The 23,330-nt window shown below is 35.3% G+C and overlaps 5 protein-coding genes across 7 annotated transcripts; 3 read left to right on the top strand and 2 right to left on the bottom strand.

Moving 5' to 3' along the window:
- Positions 1 to 5,839: 5,839 nt before the first annotated feature.
- On the bottom strand, positions 5,840 to 7,803 carry LOC141900340 (18S rRNA (guanine-N(7))-methyltransferase-like). The gene is made up of 11 exons (XM_074787186.1): positions 7,649 to 7,803; positions 7,494 to 7,531; positions 7,291 to 7,386; positions 7,117 to 7,199; positions 6,916 to 7,012; positions 6,733 to 6,829; positions 6,601 to 6,651; positions 6,432 to 6,517; positions 6,206 to 6,310; positions 6,033 to 6,122; positions 5,840 to 5,957 (listed from the first exon to the last, which is right to left on the bottom strand). Exons 1-11 carry the CDS (start codon positions 7,691 to 7,693, stop codon positions 5,903 to 5,905), a joined length of 843 nt encoding a protein of 280 aa, XP_074643287.1. The 5' UTR covers positions 7,694 to 7,803; the 3' UTR covers positions 5,840 to 5,902.
- Positions 7,804 to 7,856: 53 nt separating this feature from the next.
- Positions 7,857 to 12,243, top strand: LOC141898260 (GPI ethanolamine phosphate transferase 2, catalytic subunit-like). The gene is made up of 14 exons (XM_074784088.1): positions 7,857 to 7,891; positions 8,327 to 8,506; positions 8,610 to 8,794; positions 8,957 to 9,166; positions 9,253 to 9,438; positions 9,513 to 9,645; positions 9,728 to 9,937; positions 10,008 to 10,198; positions 10,269 to 10,538; positions 10,617 to 10,993; positions 11,071 to 11,259; positions 11,354 to 11,663; positions 11,743 to 11,909; positions 11,998 to 12,243. Exons 2-14 carry the CDS (start codon positions 8,350 to 8,352, stop codon positions 12,218 to 12,220), a joined length of 2,808 nt encoding a protein of 935 aa, XP_074640189.1. The 5' UTR covers positions 7,857 to 7,891; positions 8,327 to 8,349; the 3' UTR covers positions 12,221 to 12,243.
- Positions 12,244 to 12,498: 255 nt separating this feature from the next.
- LOC141899785 (transmembrane protein 180-like) lies at positions 12,499 to 15,731 on the bottom strand. 2 transcript variants are annotated; one of them, XM_074786308.1, is made up of 7 exons: positions 15,605 to 15,731; positions 14,491 to 15,276; positions 14,202 to 14,325; positions 13,898 to 13,994; positions 13,639 to 13,810; positions 13,154 to 13,347; positions 12,499 to 13,059 (listed from the first exon to the last, which is right to left on the bottom strand). In XM_074786308.1, the coding sequence occupies exons 2-7, from the start codon at positions 15,174 to 15,176 to the stop codon at positions 12,827 to 12,829; spliced, it is 1,506 nt and encodes a 501-aa protein (XP_074642409.1). In that variant the 5' UTR covers positions 15,177 to 15,276; positions 15,605 to 15,731; the 3' UTR covers positions 12,499 to 12,826. The 2 variants fall into 2 exon arrangements, with proteins under 2 accessions (XP_074642409.1, XP_074642410.1); XM_074786309.1 differs by lacking the exon at positions 15,605 to 15,731 and adding an exon at positions 15,553 to 15,564.
- Positions 15,732 to 15,812: 81 nt separating this feature from the next.
- On the top strand, positions 15,813 to 20,262 carry LOC141899621 (uncharacterized). The gene is made up of 7 exons (XM_074786035.1): positions 15,813 to 15,897; positions 16,068 to 16,392; positions 17,188 to 17,296; positions 17,380 to 17,532; positions 17,948 to 18,261; positions 18,512 to 18,627; positions 18,771 to 20,262. Exons 1-7 carry the CDS (start codon positions 15,823 to 15,825, stop codon positions 18,930 to 18,932), a joined length of 1,254 nt encoding a protein of 417 aa, XP_074642136.1. The 5' UTR covers positions 15,813 to 15,822; the 3' UTR covers positions 18,933 to 20,262.
- Positions 20,263 to 20,715: 453 nt separating this feature from the next.
- On the top strand, positions 20,716 to 22,804 carry LOC141899587 (putative ubiquitin-conjugating enzyme E2 7). Of its 2 annotated transcripts, none has more exons than XM_074785971.1 (6): positions 20,716 to 20,817; positions 21,425 to 21,527; positions 21,605 to 21,702; positions 21,826 to 22,010; positions 22,251 to 22,345; positions 22,420 to 22,804. In XM_074785971.1, the coding sequence occupies exons 1-5, from the start codon at positions 20,772 to 20,774 to the stop codon at positions 22,326 to 22,328; spliced, it is 510 nt and encodes a 169-aa protein (XP_074642072.1). In that variant the 5' UTR covers positions 20,716 to 20,771; the 3' UTR covers positions 22,329 to 22,345; positions 22,420 to 22,804. The 2 variants fall into 2 exon arrangements, with proteins under 2 accessions (XP_074642072.1, XP_074642073.1); XM_074785972.1 differs by lacking the exon at positions 20,716 to 20,817 and adding an exon at positions 21,010 to 21,197.
- The last annotated feature ends 526 nt before the right edge of the window (positions 22,805 to 23,330 follow it).

The following is a 23,330-nucleotide window of genomic DNA, read 5'->3' as shown; positions in this document are numbered from 1 at the left end:
CTTGATTCAACTTCAGGTGAAATCTCACATTTACACAAATGAACGACCCGAGTTTGTTTCCGATTTAGTTTCGATCAGTCGTTCGTATCATAAAATTAGAGGAAGGCGAGGCCATCATATAAAACATCAAAAACGTCAGTAGTCTATCCAACAACAAAATAGTGACAGATACAGTGACGAAAATGAGAAAAAAATTCCACCATTTCTTCGATGAATTGATGTATATTTCAAATACTTAGTGGAATTCTGAAGAATTCAGTGTCCTGAACGTGCTTTTCAGAATAAATAACATATAAACTTCGTCATCAAGTTCAGATTAAGCCCTTTTCTCTGCTAATAAGATAGTTTTTGTATTGTTATAACACGGTAAGCTGTAAACTGTGATTTGGAGTAGTGGAATTATTAGTTTTTCTGATGTGATAACCGCTTCCGAGCACAAGCGATGTTTGTGATACTGCGTGAAGACTCGACAGAAATAAGAAAAAATTACCGATTAAACCATCTCGCCTGCGACAGTCAACGCAGGATACGACAACCGAATAATCAGTGGGGTATTTGAATCTGATGATTGAAAAGCCAGCAGACATGGATAACTGTAAGAAACTGCTTGTTATTGAGATTACATATATTTTGCTCTCGTGTGGGTTATTATCTACTGCCTGGATAATTGGCTTTACTGATAATTTTTTACTGCTGGAAATCTCTATTCTAGAAAAAAACGGTGTTGTCTTCACATTTGTCCCGTGTCATGAACGAATATGACACATAATACGGAGCGTTTCACATAAATAGCGAACAAATAGCATAATTTTTCAAATATTCTACGTGTTAGGTCGACAGTTATATAGGTAATAACATTTTTTAACCAGATGGTGTGTACTGACTAACTATTGCCAGAACGTCGATTCGAATCGTCACTTTTCGATGACGTTTATTACTACAATTCTTTGAATCTCGTCGAATTGAAATCGTTGAATTTTTGCTAACTTCCAGAGACGAGGATTATTACGGTTGTGCGCATCCTCCCTCTGCAGGGACTCGAACCTGATGGCATCGCTACACTCAGCCACGGCACGAACCCCTGCATCAGTAGGCCGGGTGCGCAGGTACATGCGCAGCGTTCCGAACGAAAACTGGCGGCACCAATCAGATTGCTCGTTGTATAATCGTTGAGGCAAATTTCAAGGAAGAACTATAAATGGGAAAACCCGGGCTAAAATAAAACGGGATTTCTGATTGGCTAAAAATCACATCATCTGAACTGCGCATGTATCTGCGCACACGGTCGATTATGGCAGGGTTTCGTACCGTGGCAATCTCGATGCCATCAGGTTCGAATCCCTGCCGGGGGAGGATGAGTTGTACGATATAGATGTAAAGTTAACACCTCGTTCCGCGTATAGATTCCATCCATTGATTCGTGTAGTAATGAAAGTAGTAACATCACCCATATACGACGCAATCATCTAACCAATTTGTTAGTCGAAATATCATCTACTTCAAATAATATATAGATGTATATCTCATAGTATGGATCTAACCATGGCCATATATGTATGAACGCGATGACGTATCGTTCAGAAGTATTGAATTAACTGAAAAAAAAACATCATTGGTTATATATCTTTTCCGCTGAAAGTTGCCCTTATTGCATATTAGGTTCATTATAATATATACTATTTCTTGGATAAAGTTGATCAGTTACGGCAACTAAATGACAAGAATATAACTATGAAAAATTGCACTCGTACGACGATCTTCTCGTATTAAAGGGCAAAGCATGCACAAAACTTAAATAAGTCCTATACGGTATGTTATATATATATATATAAATACATATATATATATACAAAAACATTTCGGTTATATATAGAAATTATAGAATTTACCTTGTTATAAATCATTTAGCAAACTTTATATTTGTATTCTAGTTTTCGCATAACATCCTAACATCAAGGAGGCTATGGTCAAGGTTAAGTCACAGTTTTGTATATGAAAACGTATTAATTATGTTATAAGTAATAGTCATATAATTATGCTTACGATGACTCGAACATTTTATATACCTAGCATAAACCCGGTAGATTATCACGTACAAATTTCTTCATATCTCGTGTATAATTGCGAATATATAGATACCTAGCAAATATAAGATACGTACGCGTACGAAAAAAAAGAAAAACTAGCCGTGGTCTGATCTGAGATGAAATATATCACTGTAATCATAATCAATCGAAAGGATACACAATATCCGTGTAAGTTGAATATACGAGTGAAATCCCGCAATAAATTCCACCAAAGATGTAAAGTTCTATAGTAAAAAGAGTCTATAGTTTGAGCAGATGTTCTCATCACACTTTTCCTGGTTTGAGCAACGTTTCGGCTAAGGACTATTAGCCATCATTGGGCGTACTGATGATGGCTGATAAATAGTCTTCAGCCGAAACGTTGCTCAAATATATACAAGAACTTTACATCTTAAGCTGAATTATTGTAGGATTTCTCGCGTAGTCCCATATCTATAAACATATCATTTATCTAAAAGAGAATAACGTAGCGCGTCAATGGAGCCGGCGATTACTACGAGTAATCAGAAATAGTCTTACAAAATTGATTTTACGTAATCAGTTTTGTTCTCCGAAATGGTGATCAAAATTAGTCGATTCGAGAGTTATTTCGGTGCTGTTGCAAAAGATCTTTACAGCGGCGCTATGATTAGATCACATACAGTCAGTTTAAAACACATCTTAATACATAAAAATAGCCATATCGTTACAAAGAACCTCTAAACTTCTTAATATATGCAAATACTAGCTTTCATATAATAATTATAAGCTGCACTTTCGTGTTGTGTTTTTGTGGTCTAACGTTCTTCCTTTCTATATAATATGATAAAACAAACAAAGAAAAAGACAATAAACTTGGACTCTACTATATCTCTATATGTACGTAGTTTACGGTTACGCCTATAAGGTATATTCAGCTAAAAATGTAAATGTACTTTATTTCATACGCTTCATTAAATCTAGGATACGATTTTCTTGCGTCGCATACATCAGTGTCATCGAACTCGACCTATTGATCAGTTTGTTAATAGATTTCTTTTTTTCAATTTAATTATCCTCTTGACATTCAAAATTCTCAACAAGCTTAGATAAGCCTAAAGCCAGTATGATATATATATACAAATGTAAAATGACAATGTCGTCATTGTTAGAGTGATCAGACAGTAAGACGACGATACATCAAACATATTTTGAAATGTTGTACATATATATATTTTTACGACAAAATCGAATATATTTCTGTTTGCGGAGCTAAATAAAACTTTGTTTATACACAGAGAAGTCGAATACCGAAGAAAACAATTCGTCATCAACTATTTGCCATCGAGTATTTTCCACCTGGAGCTCGTGGAGTGATGCAAACTAATAAGTAATTGAATGTGAATAACACACGTAAACGACATATCGTCTGCATTGATTTTCGATCTGTGTTCAATTTTTCGCCCAAACGTCATCAAAAGTGTGGCGATCAAGAGTATAAAGTGAAACTTCTAACTATCTTGCTACTTAACGTAGATAAATACTTCACTCCATTTCTCATGCTTCTAGCTCTATCTACAAACGCTTTGATAACTCTTTGCAGGTTTGTACGTAGCTACATAATGTTCTATGTTGCTGTGATTGAAATCATTTCTAAGGTTTTTTTGAAACAAAAATGCACGTTCTCCTGAGTTCCTTACTGGCCCGTGTATATATTGAGAAGCCTCGAATGACCACGAAGATGCTGGCAGACCTGGCGTTAGCAAGTGTGTCCAAACATTTATTTGAATGATGAATTCGTTCTACTTTAGTCGACCCCGATATACCGCCACCCTGCCTAACGCAGGGTTTTTATCTAAAAACGGTATATCTGCAATAAGTTTAAAATCCGCTATATACAAAGTTTAAAAGAGTGAAAGCGATTTTTATTTATTACAGGTTAAAATCAGACACGAAGTTTTGAACTCTCGCTAGAGAAGACGATGATCTCTAGCGAGAGTTCAAAACTTCGTGTCCTTTTGTTTTTAATTTTTGATGAATGAAATTCGCTTTTATTCTTCTTTTTAATCAGAATGTTTTAAACTTATTATCTATTCTCCACGTCAAAGTGTGGAACATCTGCATTTTGTCTTGGAACTAGTCAGAAAATTAACCCGCTACATTCTCTATACAGCCAAAACCCTGAAAATCCGATGTAGATGGTATATCGAAGGTTGACTATACTTAAAAACCAAAGTTCGTGAAAATTCTTTATGGGAGTCCTGTGTTGCAGAATTATGTAATGACTGTGCATGTTTAAAACATTGTGTAAATTCTGATTTGATTCTGTACTATAAATTAGATGGGCGTTCAACTTTTACAGAGGTGTTTGTAAAAATAGAGATTTTTTATACTTTAATATGCTATTTTATCGATCAGTAACAATAATGTATAACACATTTCAATATTATCATCATTAATAATTATATGATTATTATTATCATTATTATTATTAATACTATTATATCACATTATAATCATACATGTGTAACATATCCATGTAGTGCAGATATTTGAGATTAGAAATATTTTGTATCATGGGCTAAAAGTTTCACTGGTTTGAGGCATATCTCTATATTCCCTGATCCCAAATAACTTTTGAGTTTCTTCTGATTTTATTCATGTTTTCGTAGTTAGTTCGTGTAGTCATTGTTTCAACGACTTAGTCATTTTGAATAAAGGAATAAGTAGCAAATACAAATATCTTCATCCACAGTTTTCTTATCATGTGAATCGCCTGTTGAACGCGGATTAATCTTTCATTGAATATCGCTTGTTGTTTCACGCATTTTTACAAATCTATGTACATTTTTTTGGACTACAAAAATGTCCTTTTATTTATTAAGTTTTTAAAAAGACTTATAAGCAATACAATTCCGTTAAAATTTTGTTGTTAGAAACACGTTTGTTGACTGTGGTGATGATATATAACCTGTTAATGAACGTTATATTCCTTCTCATTTCCTCTTCAAGCGCTTATTACCTTTTTAAAAACTGGCCCAGAAGAGTTTTGTCTCATTCCAGACTTTCCCTCTCTAAGCATACGAGGTATCATTTAGTTTGAATGTTTTTTACTGATAGAATTTTAATCATGACTATATATCTTGGTGACGAAGCAATGCCATAATTCGTTGGCGCGATTTAGTAGCGTTTGCCGTTGACCAAGATATTTTTTTCAACTATTCCTGTTATGTTGTGCAAGTTGCTGTGTATGTACATATTCACTGCTCTCTCTGTACAAATTGTAAGCATTATCATGTGAATAGAAAGACCACTAATAAACAGTTATAATCATGTAGAATGAATGAAACTATTTTGTTGTCGTTTTGAGAATTTTGAAGGAAATCGCTTCTTCAGCCAGTTCTACATACACAGCCCAATCCAAAGTAGGGTGCAAACCATACTCGATATTTCTTTTTTATATTCTATGATTGTATTGGACCTCATAAACAGGTACGAGAGACCTCCATGACTGAATTAACGAACTATAGCTTTTGGCACGAACGGAATAAAGATCTTCGGTCAAAATCGACTATAGTTGGTTACCATATATTTTTCCATATATTCGGCTAAGTCATCGTCACATATCAATATTTGCTAACACTGAGGTCCCCTGATTGTGCATTACTGTCGACTGTCCAACCACTACTACAACATTGATCACTTCAAAAACTCCTGAAATATTGAAACTCTTCAACATCTGAAGCAGCTCCGAAATTGAGAATCCAATACAAAACAAACAGAAGAATACATATTTCACTTCCATTTTTTTTCCATTTATCATTGATATTTACAATATAAAAGTATACATTCTACTATTAGAAAGCATTCTTCCTTTTTCTTCCAGTGTATTTGTTGTTGTCTCTCACTTCCCTAAAATTATCAATAATGTTTTGATGTTATTACACAGAATCTCCCGATATATGATCTATATCTGAATAAACTTACTTTCCCTGACGTCTGCGCCTTTCCTTTTTCTCTAAAATCCAATCGCGAGATTTCTTTGGAGGTTTCCCTCGAATCTTCTTCATTTTCTCCCTGTTAACATATATATCGCATTTGTATAAAAATCAAAATGGAATATTTCATCAAATTTGTTTGTAGACTATCAAAAATGGTACCTTTTATTAGTGAAAGATATCTGGTTTGATTGACTTTGACTAGCTTCCGTTCCTAATGCAGCAGGTAACTGTGTCTGACCACCAGTTAACAGACAAAGAAACATTCTGAAAGAAAACAACAGCATGTCAACTCTCGATACGCTCAGATGTTTTTTGATACAGGAAAATCGAGATATGTGTTAATCATTATGTTGTATGAGTACAATTGTCTTTGAATTTCGCTCACTTTTTAGCTTTTGAACTATTTGGATAGTCAACAACGAGACCACCAGTGAAACCTGCTTTCATTGCCTGCTGTGTTATCAGTTCTAACTATAAAAAGATGAGCAAAAAGAGTGATGTCATACACAAAGCGAGGAAAGAACACCCTATAATATAAGAGATTAACAAATTACCTGAGAACTACTTTCAGGATACAACTGGAACACAGCTCTACTTCCTCTTGCCTGAAATAACAATGAAGTAAATTTGAAATGCAATAGGAATCTGAATTTCTTTCAGCAATACACTTAGTTATTAATCCATACCAACGTAGCATAAAGTGTTGAAAAGAACTTGTACAGTCTCTTAGCTGGATTATGATACGACTTATCAGCATTACCAAGCCACTGTAGCGCCGAGATACTGCAATGAATAATTAGTTAGTTTTCTTAATCAATTTGGGTGCATGTAACATTTCTATTTGACAAGTATTTCAAGCAGTATCATACCTGATGCAACCATCAAAAGATCCTGGTCTATATGGCATGCCATAACCCATATCGGCTAAAATCAGATCACCTTCCACTTCTCTCTCAACAGCTATATCTAAACACGTAATACAAACAGCAAATGATGAATATCATTATCTACCGGTAATGAAACTGTTGGATCTATAAGTTTTAGACTAGGATTCGTCGGTGTTTATTTACCTAACATATCAGAGCTAATATCCATTCCAACCCAAATGTGGCCTTGATCGGTCAAACATTCTCCACTTAATCCAGAACCGCATCTAGAAATAAAAAACAACGCAGATAAAACAAGTATCATCGATTGAAGTTGATTCATTGATTCATACCGGGTGATATAAGATAGTTACAGACCCTATATCTAACACTAAACAAGGCACATCATCAGGAAGTGCTAACAATTCTATCGCTCTCTCTGATAATTTCTGTTGTATTTCAATCATACGTGAACTGAAATTGAAAAGAAGTAAGAGTTTTATAGATGTTTGGAGTCTGTTTGATGTGTAGTGTATTGAATTATGTGGCACTTGAAATAACATGTTCATTTTTCAACTTACTTTGACGTATACTTTCGAGCTTCACTTTCATTATAAAACTAGAAGTAAAAGGTGTAAACAATAGTACATTGATAAGCAGTACGTAATTCTAGAGTGTAGTAAGTAGTAACGCAAGTATTTCTTCAATTTCATTAATTTATTTCAGTCATACATACTATTTCAGGCGGGGCTTGATGCTCGGGACGTTTTCCTGAAGACATGTTCGTCCTCTAGGCTCATCTACACTAGATATTAACCTGATTTTAGCACCTTTTTAGACGTTTTTATGAGAAAATGAAAGATTTTCACACGAGTAAGTGCAACTAGCTCAACGACCTTGAGAATTGTCTCTGGTTAGAATGTTGAATGCAGATGTAATGAATATTTTGACAGGAAAGAAATTGTAAAAGTTGTTTTTGGTAAGTTAAACTAAATAAGTATTCTTTCAAAATACTTTAATGAACTCCTGCTATTATTCAATAATAATGTAAATTACAAGCCTCAAAAATAATTGGCAATTTAAAGGAAAAATGAGCCAAATGTCACTTGATGAGTTCTAATCCGAGATTTTGGGTTCGAATCCCAGATATCGTTTCAGCATTTTCAATGCAAATATACATTATCAATGCAAATGTACATTAATTCATCATTACTTATGGGAAATATAGAGTACTGTCTTACTGTTATATCTATGTATAATGATAATGTTCAAGTGAAATACAATGTTACAGTACAGCTATTTAAGTTTGGTCTATTCATTCTAAGATGCAAACATTAATTGAGAACACTCATTCTGCCGATTGAAGCTTTTAGAAATATGTGCTATTATATGTAACCTTCGTATGTTTTTCTAGTTTGGTTAAAAAAAAGTGAAACAATGAACAGCAGTCGTCATGGTCATATGAGCTGGCTAATCGCGATCATAGCATTTATGCATTTATCAGGATTTGCTGTATTTATGAAAGGCTTTTTTCCGAGTAAAAATCACTTAGAAGGATACGCTGTTCATAATGATTCAGATTTACTCGCAAATGGTAAGTTTTCCCACCATTCAGTGATTTATCTGAGGCTTGTTTATATATCATCCACTGTATGACATGCTTAATCATATTGGTTACATTTATCCAAATGTTTCAGTCGATGGGCAAAGACTGCGTTCACTTTATGATCGGATGGTAGTAGTTCTGATTGATGCTTTGAGAGCTGATAACGTGTATGAATCGATAGATATGCCGTATCTTTCGAAGATGATAAATTCATCCCGAACTCAAACATACACTGCATCCGCCCATCCTCCTACTGTTACTATGCCCAGAATAAAGGTAATGATTAAAATGTAAATTACCCCGTAGCCTACGTATTTATAAGTGAATACTTCCTTTCCCTATGTATTTCATTATCCATTATTGCATAACCAGCATTGATATTATTATTGATAATATGAACGCAAATAAATTATTCATATTTATGTGTTACATCTATAGGCAATGACAAGTGGTGATATCCCTGGGTTTATAGATGTCGTCCTTAACTTTGATTCACAAGAATTAAGAATAGACAACTTGATTACGCAACTTTACAGAAATGAACGAAAGTTGGTTTTTTATGGTGATGATACTTGGTTACGTCTATTTCCTCATCATTTCATCAGATCAGAAGGAACAACTTCATTCTTTGTTACAGATTATACCGAGGTAATTCATCCTTCAACCAAGTATTTGTGGAATTATTACTTTTCATGAAATGGCTAACACTTTGAAAAAAATTGTTATCTGATTAGGTGGATGTAAATGTCACTCGGCATCTTGATAATGAAATCAGAAACTCTGACTGGAATGTGCTGATACTGCACTATTTGGGATTGGATCATATCGGACATACAGCGGGACCGAAGAGCCCTCTAGTCCCTCCAAAACTGAACGAAATGGACCAAATTATCGAAAAATTAGATAAAGAACTTATCCAGGTTTGTGAAACATCTTGAATTATTGGTGACTAATTTAACATATCAGATAGTTGAATTCTATTCTTATGATATAGTTACAGGGAGATAAAGAAACTCTGTTAGTGGTTTGTGGCGATCATGGAATGAGTGATCAAGGCAGTCACGGTGGATCATCACCCAGTGAAACCATTACTCCTTTCATCATGATTGCTGATCGTAACATCAGCGGTATGTACAAATTGTTTTGAATAAGCCATATTCATTATCTAGTTGCTCTTGAATTGACGTGCTACTGCTTCTATATTTCTAGTGAACAATCGCCCCGATATTTATCAAATTGATACAGTACCTTTGCTGTCTGTGTTACTCGGATTACCGATTCCACTTAATAACTTGGGTGTTATCAGTAAGGAAGGACTGAAAGGTTATTCACCGAAGGAGAAATTAACAGCCTTTTATCAAAATGCGAAGCAAATAGCTAATCTGTATAGTCTCAATATTGGTACTGGAGGAGGACAAGGTATGATGAGACCATTTAAAAGATTTAGTTTTTGAAGTTTTACTTAAAAAGTACATTTTAAAACTTTTAGAAATGGATTCGTACAACAGGGCATATCAAGCTCATATGGATTGGTTGAAACAAGGTGCAATAAGTGATCATTATCACAAGATAATCAATCTATACTCAAGCGCTGCTATCAAAATGAGGAATTCACTAAGTAAATCATTGTTACAATATGACATGCATGCGATCATCACTGGAATAATGATCATTTGGATGGTAAGCATATTCCGTTCTGTTTGGGACTCATTGATCTGACAGGTTATGAATGTTCACCTCTATTTTACAGGTAATGCTCTCATATATAACCATCATTCAAGATGATTTTCAACCAGTAAATGTACCTACATCCTTATCTATATGGCTTCCGATTCTGAGCCTTTTTGTGATTGCGACTGTTCAAGTTGTCATTTGTACTAGTTCATACAAAGGAGAGACACTATGTCCGAAAACACATTTACACCTAACTGCAGTAGGGATGTTTTATTGTGGATTAGCTCTCCAAATCTCATGGATATTATTATGTACATCAGGAATGCCTAAATTAATCTGTTCAATGGTGAGTCATAATGACAATATATATAATATGCCTTTGTATAATTCATCCCAAATTAAAATGATATTCCATTCTTTCTAGTTAACTCGCTTTAAGAAATCAGGTACAATACTGCTTATTCTCGGTACACTTGGCCATGCATTATCACTGATGTCGAGCAGTTTTGTTGAAGAAGAACATCAGACCTGGTATTTCTTCACCACAACTGTTTATATAGCCATGTTTGCTCGGCTTGTCCAGATGCATTTTGTCAACATAGAAACTTCACAAATCAACGATGATAGCTGCGAAAATTTTCTCCTGGTGAAAGAAGACTCGACGAATGGGAAACAAAATAGTAGATTCATCGACTATATTTTCATCGGTTCTGTGTTCATCTTGAATCGGATTTTGCGGGCTTGGAATCAAACTGGGGATAAATGGTCTCATCTTCCTGATATCGGTGACTGGTTAGTCAGGTAAATGCGATAACATTCCTATCAGTACATCTTATCATTGAGCAAATGAAAACCTAAAACTGATAAATTTCTCGCAGACCTGAAAATAAGAACTGGCTGTCAGCGTTGGTGTGCTCGTCATTGTGCATGACTTACGTAATATTTATCAGAAAAGGATTGACTCCAGTCTATCGGTTACTTCTTGCTGTTTCATTGCTGGTGATATATTTGTTCCGAGCCAGGACAGATTATTTGTGGCTTCCTTTCGCCAATAATCCCAGTTCAAAGTAAGTTTGCATTCTATCTCATTATAACTGTATGCAGTATATGCCACAGCAAGCTGAAACGATAATTTAATATGATATCCTTTCTCTTTATCAGGGGAATATTTGAAGCACAAATCGTTTTTGCAGCTTTGTTCGCGATGGTAGTTTCGACGCTATTAAAACAATGTTTCTCTTCGAAACTAAGCTTCATGGATGTCAGATATGAAGGAACTTTTGTCGATGGACAATGCGCGTTATGCGTTCTAGGATTATTACTCTTACGACCGCATAATATTGTACAATTCTCGATGAATATACTACTAGAGCATTTACTCAGTTCAAACATCATTCCGAAATTAAAGAATTCTCAGTTTACTGTGATGATTATATATCTATGGATCGGAAATGCAGCATTTTTTCAGCAGGTTAGTAAAATACTCGCATGAATTGTAAGGATTCACAGCCTTCAATACTCTATACACATTTCACTACTATTTTTTATAGGGTAATTCAAACAGTATCAGTACAGTTGATGTATCTGCTGGTTATGTAGGTTTATCTGGCTATAATCCGGTTATAATAGGTATCTTGATGGCTATATCAACATTCATAGGACCTCTATTCTGGATGACAAGTTTTATTAAACTCCTTGTATCAAAGAAGCGTAAAAGGTCAGTCCATTGTCTCATCAATCTTTATCAGCTCTTCGGGAGTATTTTTTAACATAACCGTGGATTTTTATCATTTTCATCTTTGTAGGTCACATCAGGATGTGATAGTATGTTGTGCCAGTATATTACTATTTAGATGTATCGTCATAGCTTTTTTCTCGATAAATGCTATGGTTTTAAGGTATCATCTCTTCGTGTGGACTGTTTTCTCACCGAAGATACTCTACGAGGGAATGTATACACTTGTAACAATGACTTTTGTATTGGCAACTTTATGTCTAAAATATATACAACCACCTGATGTAGTGTGATAGATGAAGTATCTATGAATCATTCGGTCTCTTTTATTCTGTTTTGAAATAAACTATATTTTTAAAGTATTCAGTTATCACTATCTTCTTGCACTGTCATACAATAGCAATATACTGGGTTAAATATCCTCACGAATCCTATTCAGTTGATTGATCATCAGCTATTGCCAGCCATTTTTGTCATCAGTGGAAGATCAAAACAGATGAAGAACATCCTCTCCTAAATTCCATCAGGATTTTCAATTAATTACTCTGATATCAAGATGTAAATATGGCAGGTTTATTTTTGTAGATATAAATATAATATTTTCCTTAAACAACATGAATATTTTATAGTAAAATACTATCATTATCTCCCTTAAAACAGAATCAGTGTGTACCTTATTTACTGCTGGTTGTATACGTACATTGGTGCAAGATATTTTCGGTAATGTCTTGAATTTAGAATGACAATATTGGTCAGAGAAATTTCTCGACAGCACTATTTATATCAGTTGATTTTTGATGAATTTGCTTTTGAACACAGAGGATGGAAATAAATATGTATTTGATGACATAATTTTGTTTAAGCAGGTTGCATACTTCAATTATGTTCACACACATAAACTAGACAGTCCTGTGTTCACTTCCGGCTCGGACTTGTTTGATCCAACGAAGTCGTTTTCCGTGAAGAGTGAACTTGGACCACGCTATAAGCTGAAGTACTGCGCAGGCAACTGGCACGTAGATCAGAATATCAAAACAGCCTCTCTTATAAACCTGTTTTGATTCGATGTCTAGTTTCTGTATATCTAGTTTTATGGAGCCGTCCATACCACCGGATTGGAATATATCATGCCCTAGAATTTCAAGAAAATAGAAGTGTCAGCAAATTAATGAAGAAATTACTAAATCAATTTATATAAGTGTATCGTGTATTGTAAGTCAACGCACCAGTTTGAACGGAAAGTAACCATGTGCCAATAAGTGGAGCGAAGGTTTGACCTGGTTTTGATAGAAACGCAGTCATTCCAAACATTAACGCAGACACAGCCTGTTGGCGACAATGAATTACATAATCTTCATCTACTAAATCGCTAATCACCAGATTCAACAATTTACACGTTCCTTCTGTAAAAACACGATTACTGAAAAGAGAAATTGAAAAGATTTAGCCGATCTGAATTGTTATTCCAAGCAGTGCTCGCAAAAAATGGACTGACAAAATATACATGACACTACATCCCATTCCAATTAAACCTTTTTCAAACTCATTGCCCTTCCCAGAATACATGGGATATATCTCGTCCAGACAATCGACGACCTCCTCATTTAACAGCCATGAGAATTTTTAGATATTTCTCGAGCATTTTGACAATTCTACCACAATTACAAAATGAAATGTCAATTTAGAAAAACAGTGCTTGAATATGAAGTACCTTGCTATGAAGAGACAGAGCATCCATACATGACTCGGTCCTAAGGAAAACATAATCATGCAGAGCACCAGTTTAACGAGAAACAGAACTTGAATGACCTTGTATACACCATATTTACGACATAAACTCAGGAAATAAAGATTATTCACGTGAGGAGCTACAAATGATATACCTGCAATATCAAATATACACATTTATCGTCAGTAATCGCCAAATATAAGTAATCATATAGCTGAAATTGTCAGACAAGAATCCTTACCCAGCAGGATAGATGCAGCAGTTGGCGAAATCGACTCGGCCACCAAATTATCAAGGAATAACGGGAAAAAATTGCTGTTAAAATGGCAGTGAAAGACCTGTAACAGAAGGTAGGGGTATTACGTATAAAATGGGATCAAAGTTGGACTGGCTCCTAAACATATACAGTCGAACACATTTAATTCGGCTCAGTTTAATCCAGATTAATTCATGGACCTCTCATAAACCGAATGAATTTCTCAGTCACAAACAATCCGAATTAAGTGGGTTCTACTGAATGTACATGAAACTACCGGTTACCAGACCTGGATAAGATTCATCAAAGCAAACCATATAAAATTTTTCTGGCCGATCAATTGATGAAGAAATGATTTCATCGAGTCTGTAGTTTTGGAGACAGGTTGAGAGTAGTGACCATAATCACAGCTTCTGAAATATAACAAATAAACAAAATGAAAGTGACAAATCAGAGTTGGTAAAAGTTCACACTATTTAAAGAATTAGTTATAATTTATGAAGAAGTTGATCAATCAAAGAAATTAATCAGACGAATGAAGTTATCTTTCAAAAAGGATTTCAGCTGATATAACGTACCTTACTGGATGAAAATCCTGATTTTGTGCAATTTCATTTTTCGCAATTTTGATGTAATACTTCCTCAAGATTTTACAGACGAACGAAAATCCAGCCATCGATATGACAGCCAGGATAGCGCAGAACAACTTAAACTGAAACATATTATTGTGTTTCCAGAACAAATACGACATGAACACCGACAGCGATCCTAGAGCGCAGAAAACCGAGCAGAAAGAATTCAGACGAGTTCTTTTTTCCGCGCTGACAGCTAAATCAGCCAACAACGCCGAATGGTGTAAATCAATGACGGTTAGAAATCCATCGTAAAGACATAAACAAACTGTAAATTGAATCGCCGGCGGAGCCCATTCAAACCAGAAAGTCATAAACGATAATCCGTAAAGGGGTCCGTTCCACGCGAGAGCTGATAATCGTTTCTGGACGATGTTAGGCACCGGAACTTCATCCGCGGTTTTCAGAAGGTTTTTATCGCTGATCCAACCGAAAAGCGGGTCGTTACACGAATTCCAAATGAGAAATATCGTTTCGCCGATCCAAAATGAAGTCTTGTCTATTTTATAAACGGAAACGAACGTTTCGATGTGGTACAACAGAAATAAGTTGTGAAGCATCGATTGGAAGAAACTTAGACTTCCGTACCAAAAACCGAGAGGTATCTTCCGAGTTATAGGTCTAAGATTCATTTTTCTCACACCTTACAAAGACTCGCTATCAAACTAGGAAAGACCCATATTCATCGGACTAATCATTTCGCGACAAAAAGGCACTCTTGCAGAATTTCATCTAAAAGGGAAATATTAGCAGCATTGAAATACATGAGAAGTTTCATATTTTCTCCAGCTATAGATGTTTGTACATTTCAACCCACAATGAAAACAGTTGAAATAAATTTCAGTCTTCTCTTAAATTTGTATTGAATTGACTGAACCGGCGCACGGTTTAAACACATTTTTCCGGGTTTTAAGACTAAAAAGATGTAAAGACTGTCTGAAGAATGGTGGGTATAATTCAGTTCTTTCCTTTAATTCACATTATCAGCATCTTATGTTTGATAATAACCGTAAATTCGAGTTAGAATTGGAAATTTTGACATTTTGACACATCAACTTACTATTGCAGCGCCATCTATCTTCCGACAGGACGTCATCTCTTTTCCTCTTATTTCGAGGCCTTAGCTAGACATATTTCATTATCCACTCCGTACCGTACATTACCATCGTTCCTAATTCCTTTGTTTATATCTCATCTCATGTTTTTGTAAATGAAGGCAGCAAAAAATTGATTGGACGAGCGCCATCTATCGGCGATGAGAAGAATCTGAGAGTTAAAATGGCGGATGTTTTGGTATTGTCCAGCGATGAAGAATTGGAAAGAAGTTCTAACAACGCTAAAGCCAACTTCCGCGTAAGTTATCTGAGCAATCTAATGTCTTGATTGAGTCTTTGACGTAGGGTCTTTGAATAAGCTTTCATCGATCAACGTCTTAAAACGACTCTAGGAGTAAGAATGCCTCCTCAGAAATGTTATTGATTGGTCATACTAATTACTAAAATAAACCAATTTTCTTTGATCAGGGTAATGCTTTGAAGTTGCCGAATTTCGACTGCTCATTTAACGAGAGTGTCGATGAAAAGAGCAAACCGATGCCGGTGGTTAAAGAATTATCCAGCGATTCGAACACTGATTCGCCTCCGACAAAAAAGAAGCCGTCACGTACAGTGCGGAACATCAGCAGGAAGACGATCCGAGGCAAAATCAACAATAATAAATCTTTAAATTCGGCGGTTGAAACGTCGGCGAAATCGTGTGTTTACACAAACAAAGTGAATCAGTGTTTTACGTCATTCCAAAATAAGGGTTTGAATTTAATAGCAAAAGAAACGGCTGCATCTTCTGATGGTAAGTACTGATAGGTGAAGATTCGAATTCATTTCAAAATTTAATTTGTGGTAATGTCTATTTCAACTGACTTGAGAGCATTCCGGCCGGCCTAGCTCACTAATTTTTGGTAGTACATACCTGATAAAGGTCTTAATAGGACCAGAAAGGACACGCAGTCGACCTAAATCATCATTTTTTAATCCATTTGAAACTGTATTGAAGGATATCCAAAAAGTCTTCACTGAAAGGGGTTAAATGAAGAGAAGTGACTCCATGATTTGAAAGTTTAACAATATGTTTCCATGCCTACGTATCAAGTTTCTGTTGGTAGGCATGGAGACATATTGTTAAACTTTCAAATCATGGAGTCTCTTTTCTCTCAGGAACCCCTCTCAATGCAGATTTTTTGGATATCCTTCAATACAGTTTCAAATGGATTAAAAAATTATGATTTAGGTCGACTGCCAATGCATTCTGGTCCTTATAAGACTTTTATCAGGTATGTACCACGAAAACTGACTGAGCTAGGCCACCTGGAATGCTCTCAAGTCAGGTTGAAATAGACATTAGGCATGATTTTGCCAAATAATTGCGTAGCTCTTCTCATTTTCTAGCGGTAATGTCTCAAGTGGGAGGCAAGCAGCAATCTTGGCATGAGAATTTTCTCTTCATTATATGCCTAGGCTGACATTTACATTTCACTTCTTATTCATAGGAATGGCTCTTCATCGAAATTGCAAAAATTTGTACGTGTTTGTATTAGTTTGTTTGTGAATGTATATATTATGACGATTCACTCTCCATGTTTTGTAGAAGAAGGGATCAGTAATTCAAATGTTCGTTTGAGAGCTCGAACTAACCGCGTTACAAGATCCAGCAGCGAAAAAGAGAATTCACCGAGTGAAACTTTACGCGATACCGGGTAAAGAATCCGGACTTCTGAGTAGTTTAGATTACCAGGTGGATTTTTGGTATTAAACATTTTACGTTCTATTGTTTTTGTAGATGTTATTCTCCAGATTCGAGTACATTGTACGTTGATGATCGAACTCCGAATAGATCCCCCTCTCCGCCACCCCCTCCCCCAACACCACCGCCTAATATAGCTCAACCCGAGCGCAAAAAGAGACAGAAAAAAGATGTTAAAGATGCATTGAGGTAAAATATATGACGTTGATTGCTTGCATACTTTTTTGGTTCGGAAAAGTAACTTGTGTGAAGGTTCATCACTTTAATGACAGGTGCAGATCCAGGGTCCTTTTTGACTTCCTCACCTAAGAAAATGTAAAATATAGTAATGCGTAATCCTTGAAATGCTCCACCCAAAAATTCATCACCGCGGTACTATGAAATCTACCCTTACTAGGAGATTTTATAAGTTTTCACAATAGTTTTGACGCCCCGGTAACATGGACGTCATATAGAGATTTGGTACTCCCAGTAACCATGTAGCCTATGAAGGTTTTTGACTAATTTACAGCTGTCACAACTGGTCAAGTCTAGCTTCTCATTTTACCTTTTCAACAAAATGAAATTTTATTTAATGATAACATTAATTCACTCTTTATTGTAGGAGTCTTGATCACGTAAAAGTGCTGTCAAACATTTCGTCAATAAACACTCAGGAAACAGGGATCGATGACTCATTTAGCGACGTCACGCTGCTGTCACCGGTCGCTCAGAAAGCAATCATCATTAAAGTACGGAGTAGATCGGGTATTCACAGGATCTGTATGACTCAGGACGAACCGTTTCATCGAGTTATTGTAGAAATGGCGGCAAAAGAAGGTCTACCATCGGATCGATGTATGTTACTCGTCAGAGATGCGACAATTCGTCCCTATGATACACCCGCTAAACACAATCTCACTGTAGCTGATATTCTCAGTAAGTTTTGTTCAATTTCTTGCATTTTGTCAATTATCAAATATTGTACAGTAATTATCGAATTTTGTCATAGTCGCTAGCATGTTCACGCATGTTTCTGCCACGCAGTTATTCATGAAATACATCATTCTAAAACTTTTAGGATGATGTATTCCTTTTAAAAAGGAATCGGCAGTCTTCTCAATATTGATTGTTGGATTGATTATTTTCTAGTTTGTTTAACTTTATGTGTGGTATTGTTATATTGAAGGTTTCACCGTGCAATGCGACGACCAACCATTGGCCGAGGAAATCTGCAGTGGAGGTATCAAAATATTCCTGCAAACGAAAGGATATAAAACTAAACTGTCGGCCAGTTTAATGAAGGTAATTAAGATACCTCGTCGTTACAACAAACTTCAGGAGACCAAAAATATGTTCCTAACCTATGGTTCCTCTGTATTGGGGAAACATTCAAAGAATGCATAAGTTCTAGCTCAAAGCCATACATATTTTATAATCAATTTCAGGATGAGCCTCTTCAGAAAGCTATGTTGAAATATTCTGTTGAACGGACTGTCGATTTGAAAAAGTTGAAGTTTTTCTTTGACGGCGAAGAGATCTTACCGACTCAAACCCCGAATGATGTGGATTTGGATGAAGATGATGTTATTGATGTGGTTCATCTGTGAGGCTTCATTTTCCTAGTCAACGTGCCAAATATGTTGTTTCAAAATTGATTCTTGATCAGAGTGATGTATTTTTCGAGCTTCGTTTCAGGCCCAGGTCCTAGTCGAATGGTTTGACTATTGAATGAATATTACAAAATTTATCCGGCACTTTTGGGGTAATTCAGAGTGCCGTGCATTTTTGCTTCACTAAGAGCATCGAGTGCTCTGATACTGCTGTCAAACTCTTATTGATAATCATTCCTAATTAGAAATCTCTTGACTGCTGCAAATAGAAAATGATTTCTCAAAAATAGAGAATTATAACATTATTTGATTGAAAATGAAAAAGCCAAATAAATTGTGTCATGCTGAGATATATTGATATACCGGTCAAAGATATAGACTTATATGAATAAATCCCTCTTAATAATATGGTGGCTGCTATGACAATTTAACTGGAGGCGTTTTTGTGAGCCGGTTCGATCGAATTGAATTATCTAAACTGAGTTACTTCACAAAGACGTCTTGGGTTACTAAACAAAGTTGGCCCTGTGTATCTATTATTGCCTGGTAAGAGAGGGGCCTATTATACAAAATGTGCTTATGTTAATGGGTTTGGAATTTCCTCTGTGTCCACCTTGTCTGTAATTGATCATCACCAATACTACTTGTCAAAAAAGAGTTTGTTTGTTGATGTGTCTTAGTTGTTCTTGTGAAAGTGGAAGTCTTTGTTTTTATTGTACTACATTCAGTGCACTCAATTGAACATCATTCATTTCTGTTGCATTTAAGTCTTTTCACGCTTTCATAACACGACTGTATATTTATTTCAAAGCCGACTGAAAAGCTCAATAGGAAAATTCCAAAAGTATGTCATCCCTTCTAATCGAGGGCTACCTGATAGGTTGATGGCAAAATTTGATGATTTAGGAAGCAAAGAAATATTTGATTGCTCTGTATAGTGCATGATTACATAGGATAGGTAAATTAGATTGCAATCACAATAGATTATATAACGATATATAACCTACAAAATACTAAAGTTTAATAAAGTTTAGATAACTGTAATTTAGTAGAATCGCTCATCTTATAATTTTTCTATTGAATACATTTTTATCAACACACTTTCCTGTACGTTTGCTGTGAGTCCAATCCATTGGAATATGTTATAGTGTTCATGTATTGTTAGAGTTCAGTGTTGATAATGTTATGTTTGTGCGTCGGTAAAATCATGTCTTTTCTGTATGTCCTTGTTTTAAAACCCCCACCGCTGAATTTCTAGTTTCATTCTAAACATTAACTTTGAAAATAACCTCTGTGTATGTAAATTGTTGTAATATAAACATGTAAATCAGGAATATCAATCATTTTTTGTTATGAAGAATACATCTATTTCTACTAAAAAAAACATGTGTTTTAAATTGAATGTATATTTTGTGCTGGTTACTTATAATTGTAATTTTGTGTAGGATTATGACATCGTAGTTTCTTTTGATAGACTTTTGATATTCTGCAGGATCCAGAGCTATATTAGGACAACTTGAATGTATATATATTCTTGGAGTAATCATTTGAAAATGATAACTCCAAGATATATCTTTGAAATACTCGAGCACCTGCCTTCCACTAGAAATCAACATCCGTTATTGTATAGCGATGATTGTATTATTCGCGCATGCGTCAGTGTGATCAGTAGTGTGGAACTACCATATATAGAAATGTCAACTACAGTTTACGTTTCTCTATAGAAATGTCAACTACAGTTTACATTTCTCTATGGAAGCACTACACACTACTCTCCCACACCCACTGTGAAAATATAAACATTACTTAGCGAAAAACCACTGAAATACTGGCACCATGACTGAGGAAAGAGGAGCATTGTTATTAAGAAAGGAGCTTGCGGGTATTTTTTTGGAATAGATGAAGATTTAGGCCAGTCAGTTTTCTCGTTTTTTTCAAGTGTTAGTTTATTGGATCAGTTTTCTCGTTTTTTTCAAGTGTTAGTTTATTGGATCTATAAGTTTGACTGGTAGGATAACATGGATAATGTTGTAAATTTGATTTTCGACACCTGGCCAAGTTTGTGACAAACGACTGTTCGTCACTGGATACGTTTCAGAGGGGAGGTCGAAATCAGCAATAACCGGAAAACTGAATGCAAAGGCACATCTGCAGAATCATGAGAATGGGGGGTTTGGAAGTCCACCCCAATTTTGAAAATCAGCACCTCGGATGCACTTCCCAAACAGTAAACCACCAAAATTTCAAAAATTCCCCGGAAGCGTATGTATAGCTAGAAATTTCAACCTTGTAAAAAAAGAGCAGAACTTAAATTTCAAAAGGGTCAGTTGCTAATCCCACTAGACGTAGGGCTTTGACAAGTGAAAGAAATACTGTTATGAATCTAAAATGCAATGGTGAATGCCTTTCTAAACATTGACCACTCTGTGAGGCCTGGCCTGTATCTATAGTATCTCAGCTGAAAACTCTCCTGTTTTTTCATATTTCAGCAATGAATAAATCTCCAACCATGGGCTTTTCCGCTGGTCTTATTGATGATGATGATATATATAGATGGGAGGTTTGTGTCTATGGCCCACCAGAAACTTGCTAGTAAGTAGGCCTCCTGTAAACCTGGTCTACAGAAGTTATATGTCTGTTTGATGTGATTTGTTCATTTTCATTTCTAGTGAAGGAGGATATTTCAAAGCGCATTTGATTTTTCCACATGAATATCCAGATAAACCCCCAAAAATGAATTTTGTCTCCGAAATATGGCATCCTAATGGTATGTAATTGGTTTACTTGGAAAGTTTGTCATTATTAATCTATTATTCAGAATGATCATTACAGAATTAGAATGAAATTGAATTAACCTATTAAATGCATTGAATGGCCGTGTATATTTCAGTTCACAGCGATGGCACGGTGTGTATATCAATACTACATGAACCCGGGGAAGATAAATATGGCTATGAAAGAGCGAGTGAACGATGGTTACCGATACATACTGTCGAATCGATATTACTCAGTGTGATTTCAATGCTATCCGATCCTTATACCGGTACAGAATCACCTGCCAATATCGATGCAGCAGTAAGTCATCATCAAGTAAACTTTGCCCTGCTTTGGTCAGCTTTCTGCCATATTAAGTTATTGAGATTGAGTGAATGTCCCATGGTATATATTTCTTTAATTCTTTGAGTCACTGAAATGGTGTAAAGTTCTCTTCAACTGCTCGACTCTGCTACTGTCACGAATAGTGTAATTGTTCAATCAGACTATGCTGAAAGTTTTTTCTGAACTGGAAGAAATGTTTGCCCTTTCATTTTACAGATACAATTCAGGGAAGATTACGAAGCTTTCAGGAAGGAGGTGTCGAAAAATGTAAATGACTCATTGCTGAAGTTGTGAAGATTGAATTGATGAGGGTATGTATAGTGACATATATGTTTACTAGTGGTAATATCCGTATAAATACACTGTTTATTTTTCATTGTTTCAGTGCCATTTGTGCTGGTGGCAGCGGAAAATATCAGAACTCAAGCAGGTGTTGTTTATGCTAACTTAAATTATTCCTAGACTGTTCCCCCATATGACTTGTACGAGTTATACCTCGAAACCAAACTTCTATTGCATCAAGGAAAAACTACCAGTTTACTGCTTCCGTCTATTGTATTTGAAAGACTCGAATGATCATAATATTGAAAATGTCCTAATTATATTGATCTTATTTCTGAATTACCTTTTTTCTGTAGTGTGTATTTATTTCTCTGTGTATGTATAAAGCCCTAATTAGTTACCTAATTAGTTGAATCGACTTGAATCTGAATGAAAAGTTTACTTTCAGTGGTGATTCTTTTGGTATTTACATTTTATGTTCTATTGTTTTTTTGGATGTTATTTTCCTGATAGTACATATCATGTGTACAATTGTTCGTACACACTTTACTGTTTTCCTGTTTTTTTTTGCTGTGAGTCCATTGTAACTTAATTAGTTGTTCGTGTTTTGTCAGAGTTCAACTTAAATGTTCACCAAAAACCTTATAGTGTCTGAGGATTGTTGAGCTGAACAGAGATCACTGAGGATAGTAGACACTACCAGGACTGGGTTAATTTAATGATAGTTATGTTTGTACATAAGTAAAATCATGAAATTGTAGTAAATTGTAGTTATATATAATGTGAATCAGGAATCTGAATCATTTTTTGTTACGAAAAATAAATTTATTTCTACAAAAAAATATGTTTTAATTTGAATGTAGACTTTCAATATCTTTTATTGATTTTCTCGATGTACACTGAGCATTCTGAATGATCCAGGACGTCTTGTATATTTTGACATTTATCGAGCACGTGGCCTCCACTAGAAATCAACATCCGGTTTAGCAACAAAATTGATTGAATTTAGTATTC

This window comes from Tubulanus polymorphus, chromosome 2 (genome assembly GCF_964204645.1).
Source record: "Tubulanus polymorphus chromosome 2, tnTubPoly1.2, whole genome shotgun sequence".
NCBI lineage: Eukaryota > Metazoa > Nemertea > Palaeonemertea > Tubulaniformes > Tubulanidae > Tubulanus > Tubulanus polymorphus.
The sequence above is the reverse complement of the archived record's forward strand: the minus strand, read 5'-3'. Positions and strand labels throughout refer to the sequence as shown.

Bases quoted from the DNA above. Each gene is read 5' to 3' on its own strand.
- LOC141900340 (XM_074787186.1), bottom strand. From the start codon at position 7,693: ATGTCTTCAGGAAAACGTCCCGAGCATCAAGCCCCGCCTGAAATA. The intron at 7,532-7,648 runs GTATGTATGACT...TTTTACTTCTAG, and splicing joins ATCAAGCCCCGCCTGAAATA to TTTTATAATGAAAGTGAAGC. The intron at 7,013-7,116 runs GTAAATAAACAC...TTACGTGTTTAG, and splicing joins TATTAGCTCTGATATGTTAG to ATATAGCTGTTGAGAGAGAA.
- LOC141898260 (XM_074784088.1), top strand. From the start codon at position 8,350: ATGAACAGCAGTCGTCATGGTCATATGAGCTGGCTAATCGCGATCATA. The intron at 9,646-9,727 runs GTATGTACAAAT...CTATATTTCTAG, and splicing joins TGCTGATCGTAACATCAGCG to TGAACAATCGCCCCGATATT. The intron at 10,539-10,616 runs GTGAGTCATAAT...CATTCTTTCTAG, and splicing joins CTAAATTAATCTGTTCAATG to TTAACTCGCTTTAAGAAATC.
- LOC141899785 (XM_074786308.1), bottom strand. From the start codon at position 15,176: ATGAATCTTAGACCTATAACTCGGAAGATACCTCTCGGTTTTTGGTAC. The intron at 14,326-14,490 runs GTACGTTATATC...GTTATATTTCAG, and splicing joins CAGGATTTTCATCCAGTAAG to AAGCTGTGATTATGGTCACT. The intron at 13,995-14,201 runs GTCTGGTAACCG...CTTCTGTTACAG, and splicing joins CTTTGATGAATCTTATCCAG to GTCTTTCACTGCCATTTTAA.
- LOC141899621 (XM_074786035.1), top strand. From the start codon at position 15,823: ATGGCGGATGTTTTGGTATTGTCCAGCGATGAAGAATTGGAAAGAAGT. The intron at 15,898-16,067 runs GTAAGTTATCTG...TTCTTTGATCAG, and splicing joins ACGCTAAAGCCAACTTCCGC to GGTAATGCTTTGAAGTTGCC. The intron at 17,533-17,947 runs GTAAAATATATG...TCTTTATTGTAG, and splicing joins GATGTTAAAGATGCATTGAG to GAGTCTTGATCACGTAAAAG.
- LOC141899587 (XM_074785971.1), top strand. From the start codon at position 20,772: ATGACTGAGGAAAGAGGAGCATTGTTATTAAGAAAGGAGCTTGCGG. The intron at 21,703-21,825 runs GTATGTAATTGG...TGTATATTTCAG, and splicing joins CGAAATATGGCATCCTAATG to TTCACAGCGATGGCACGGTG. The intron at 22,011-22,250 runs GTAAGTCATCAT...TTCATTTTACAG, and splicing joins CTGCCAATATCGATGCAGCA to ATACAATTCAGGGAAGATTA.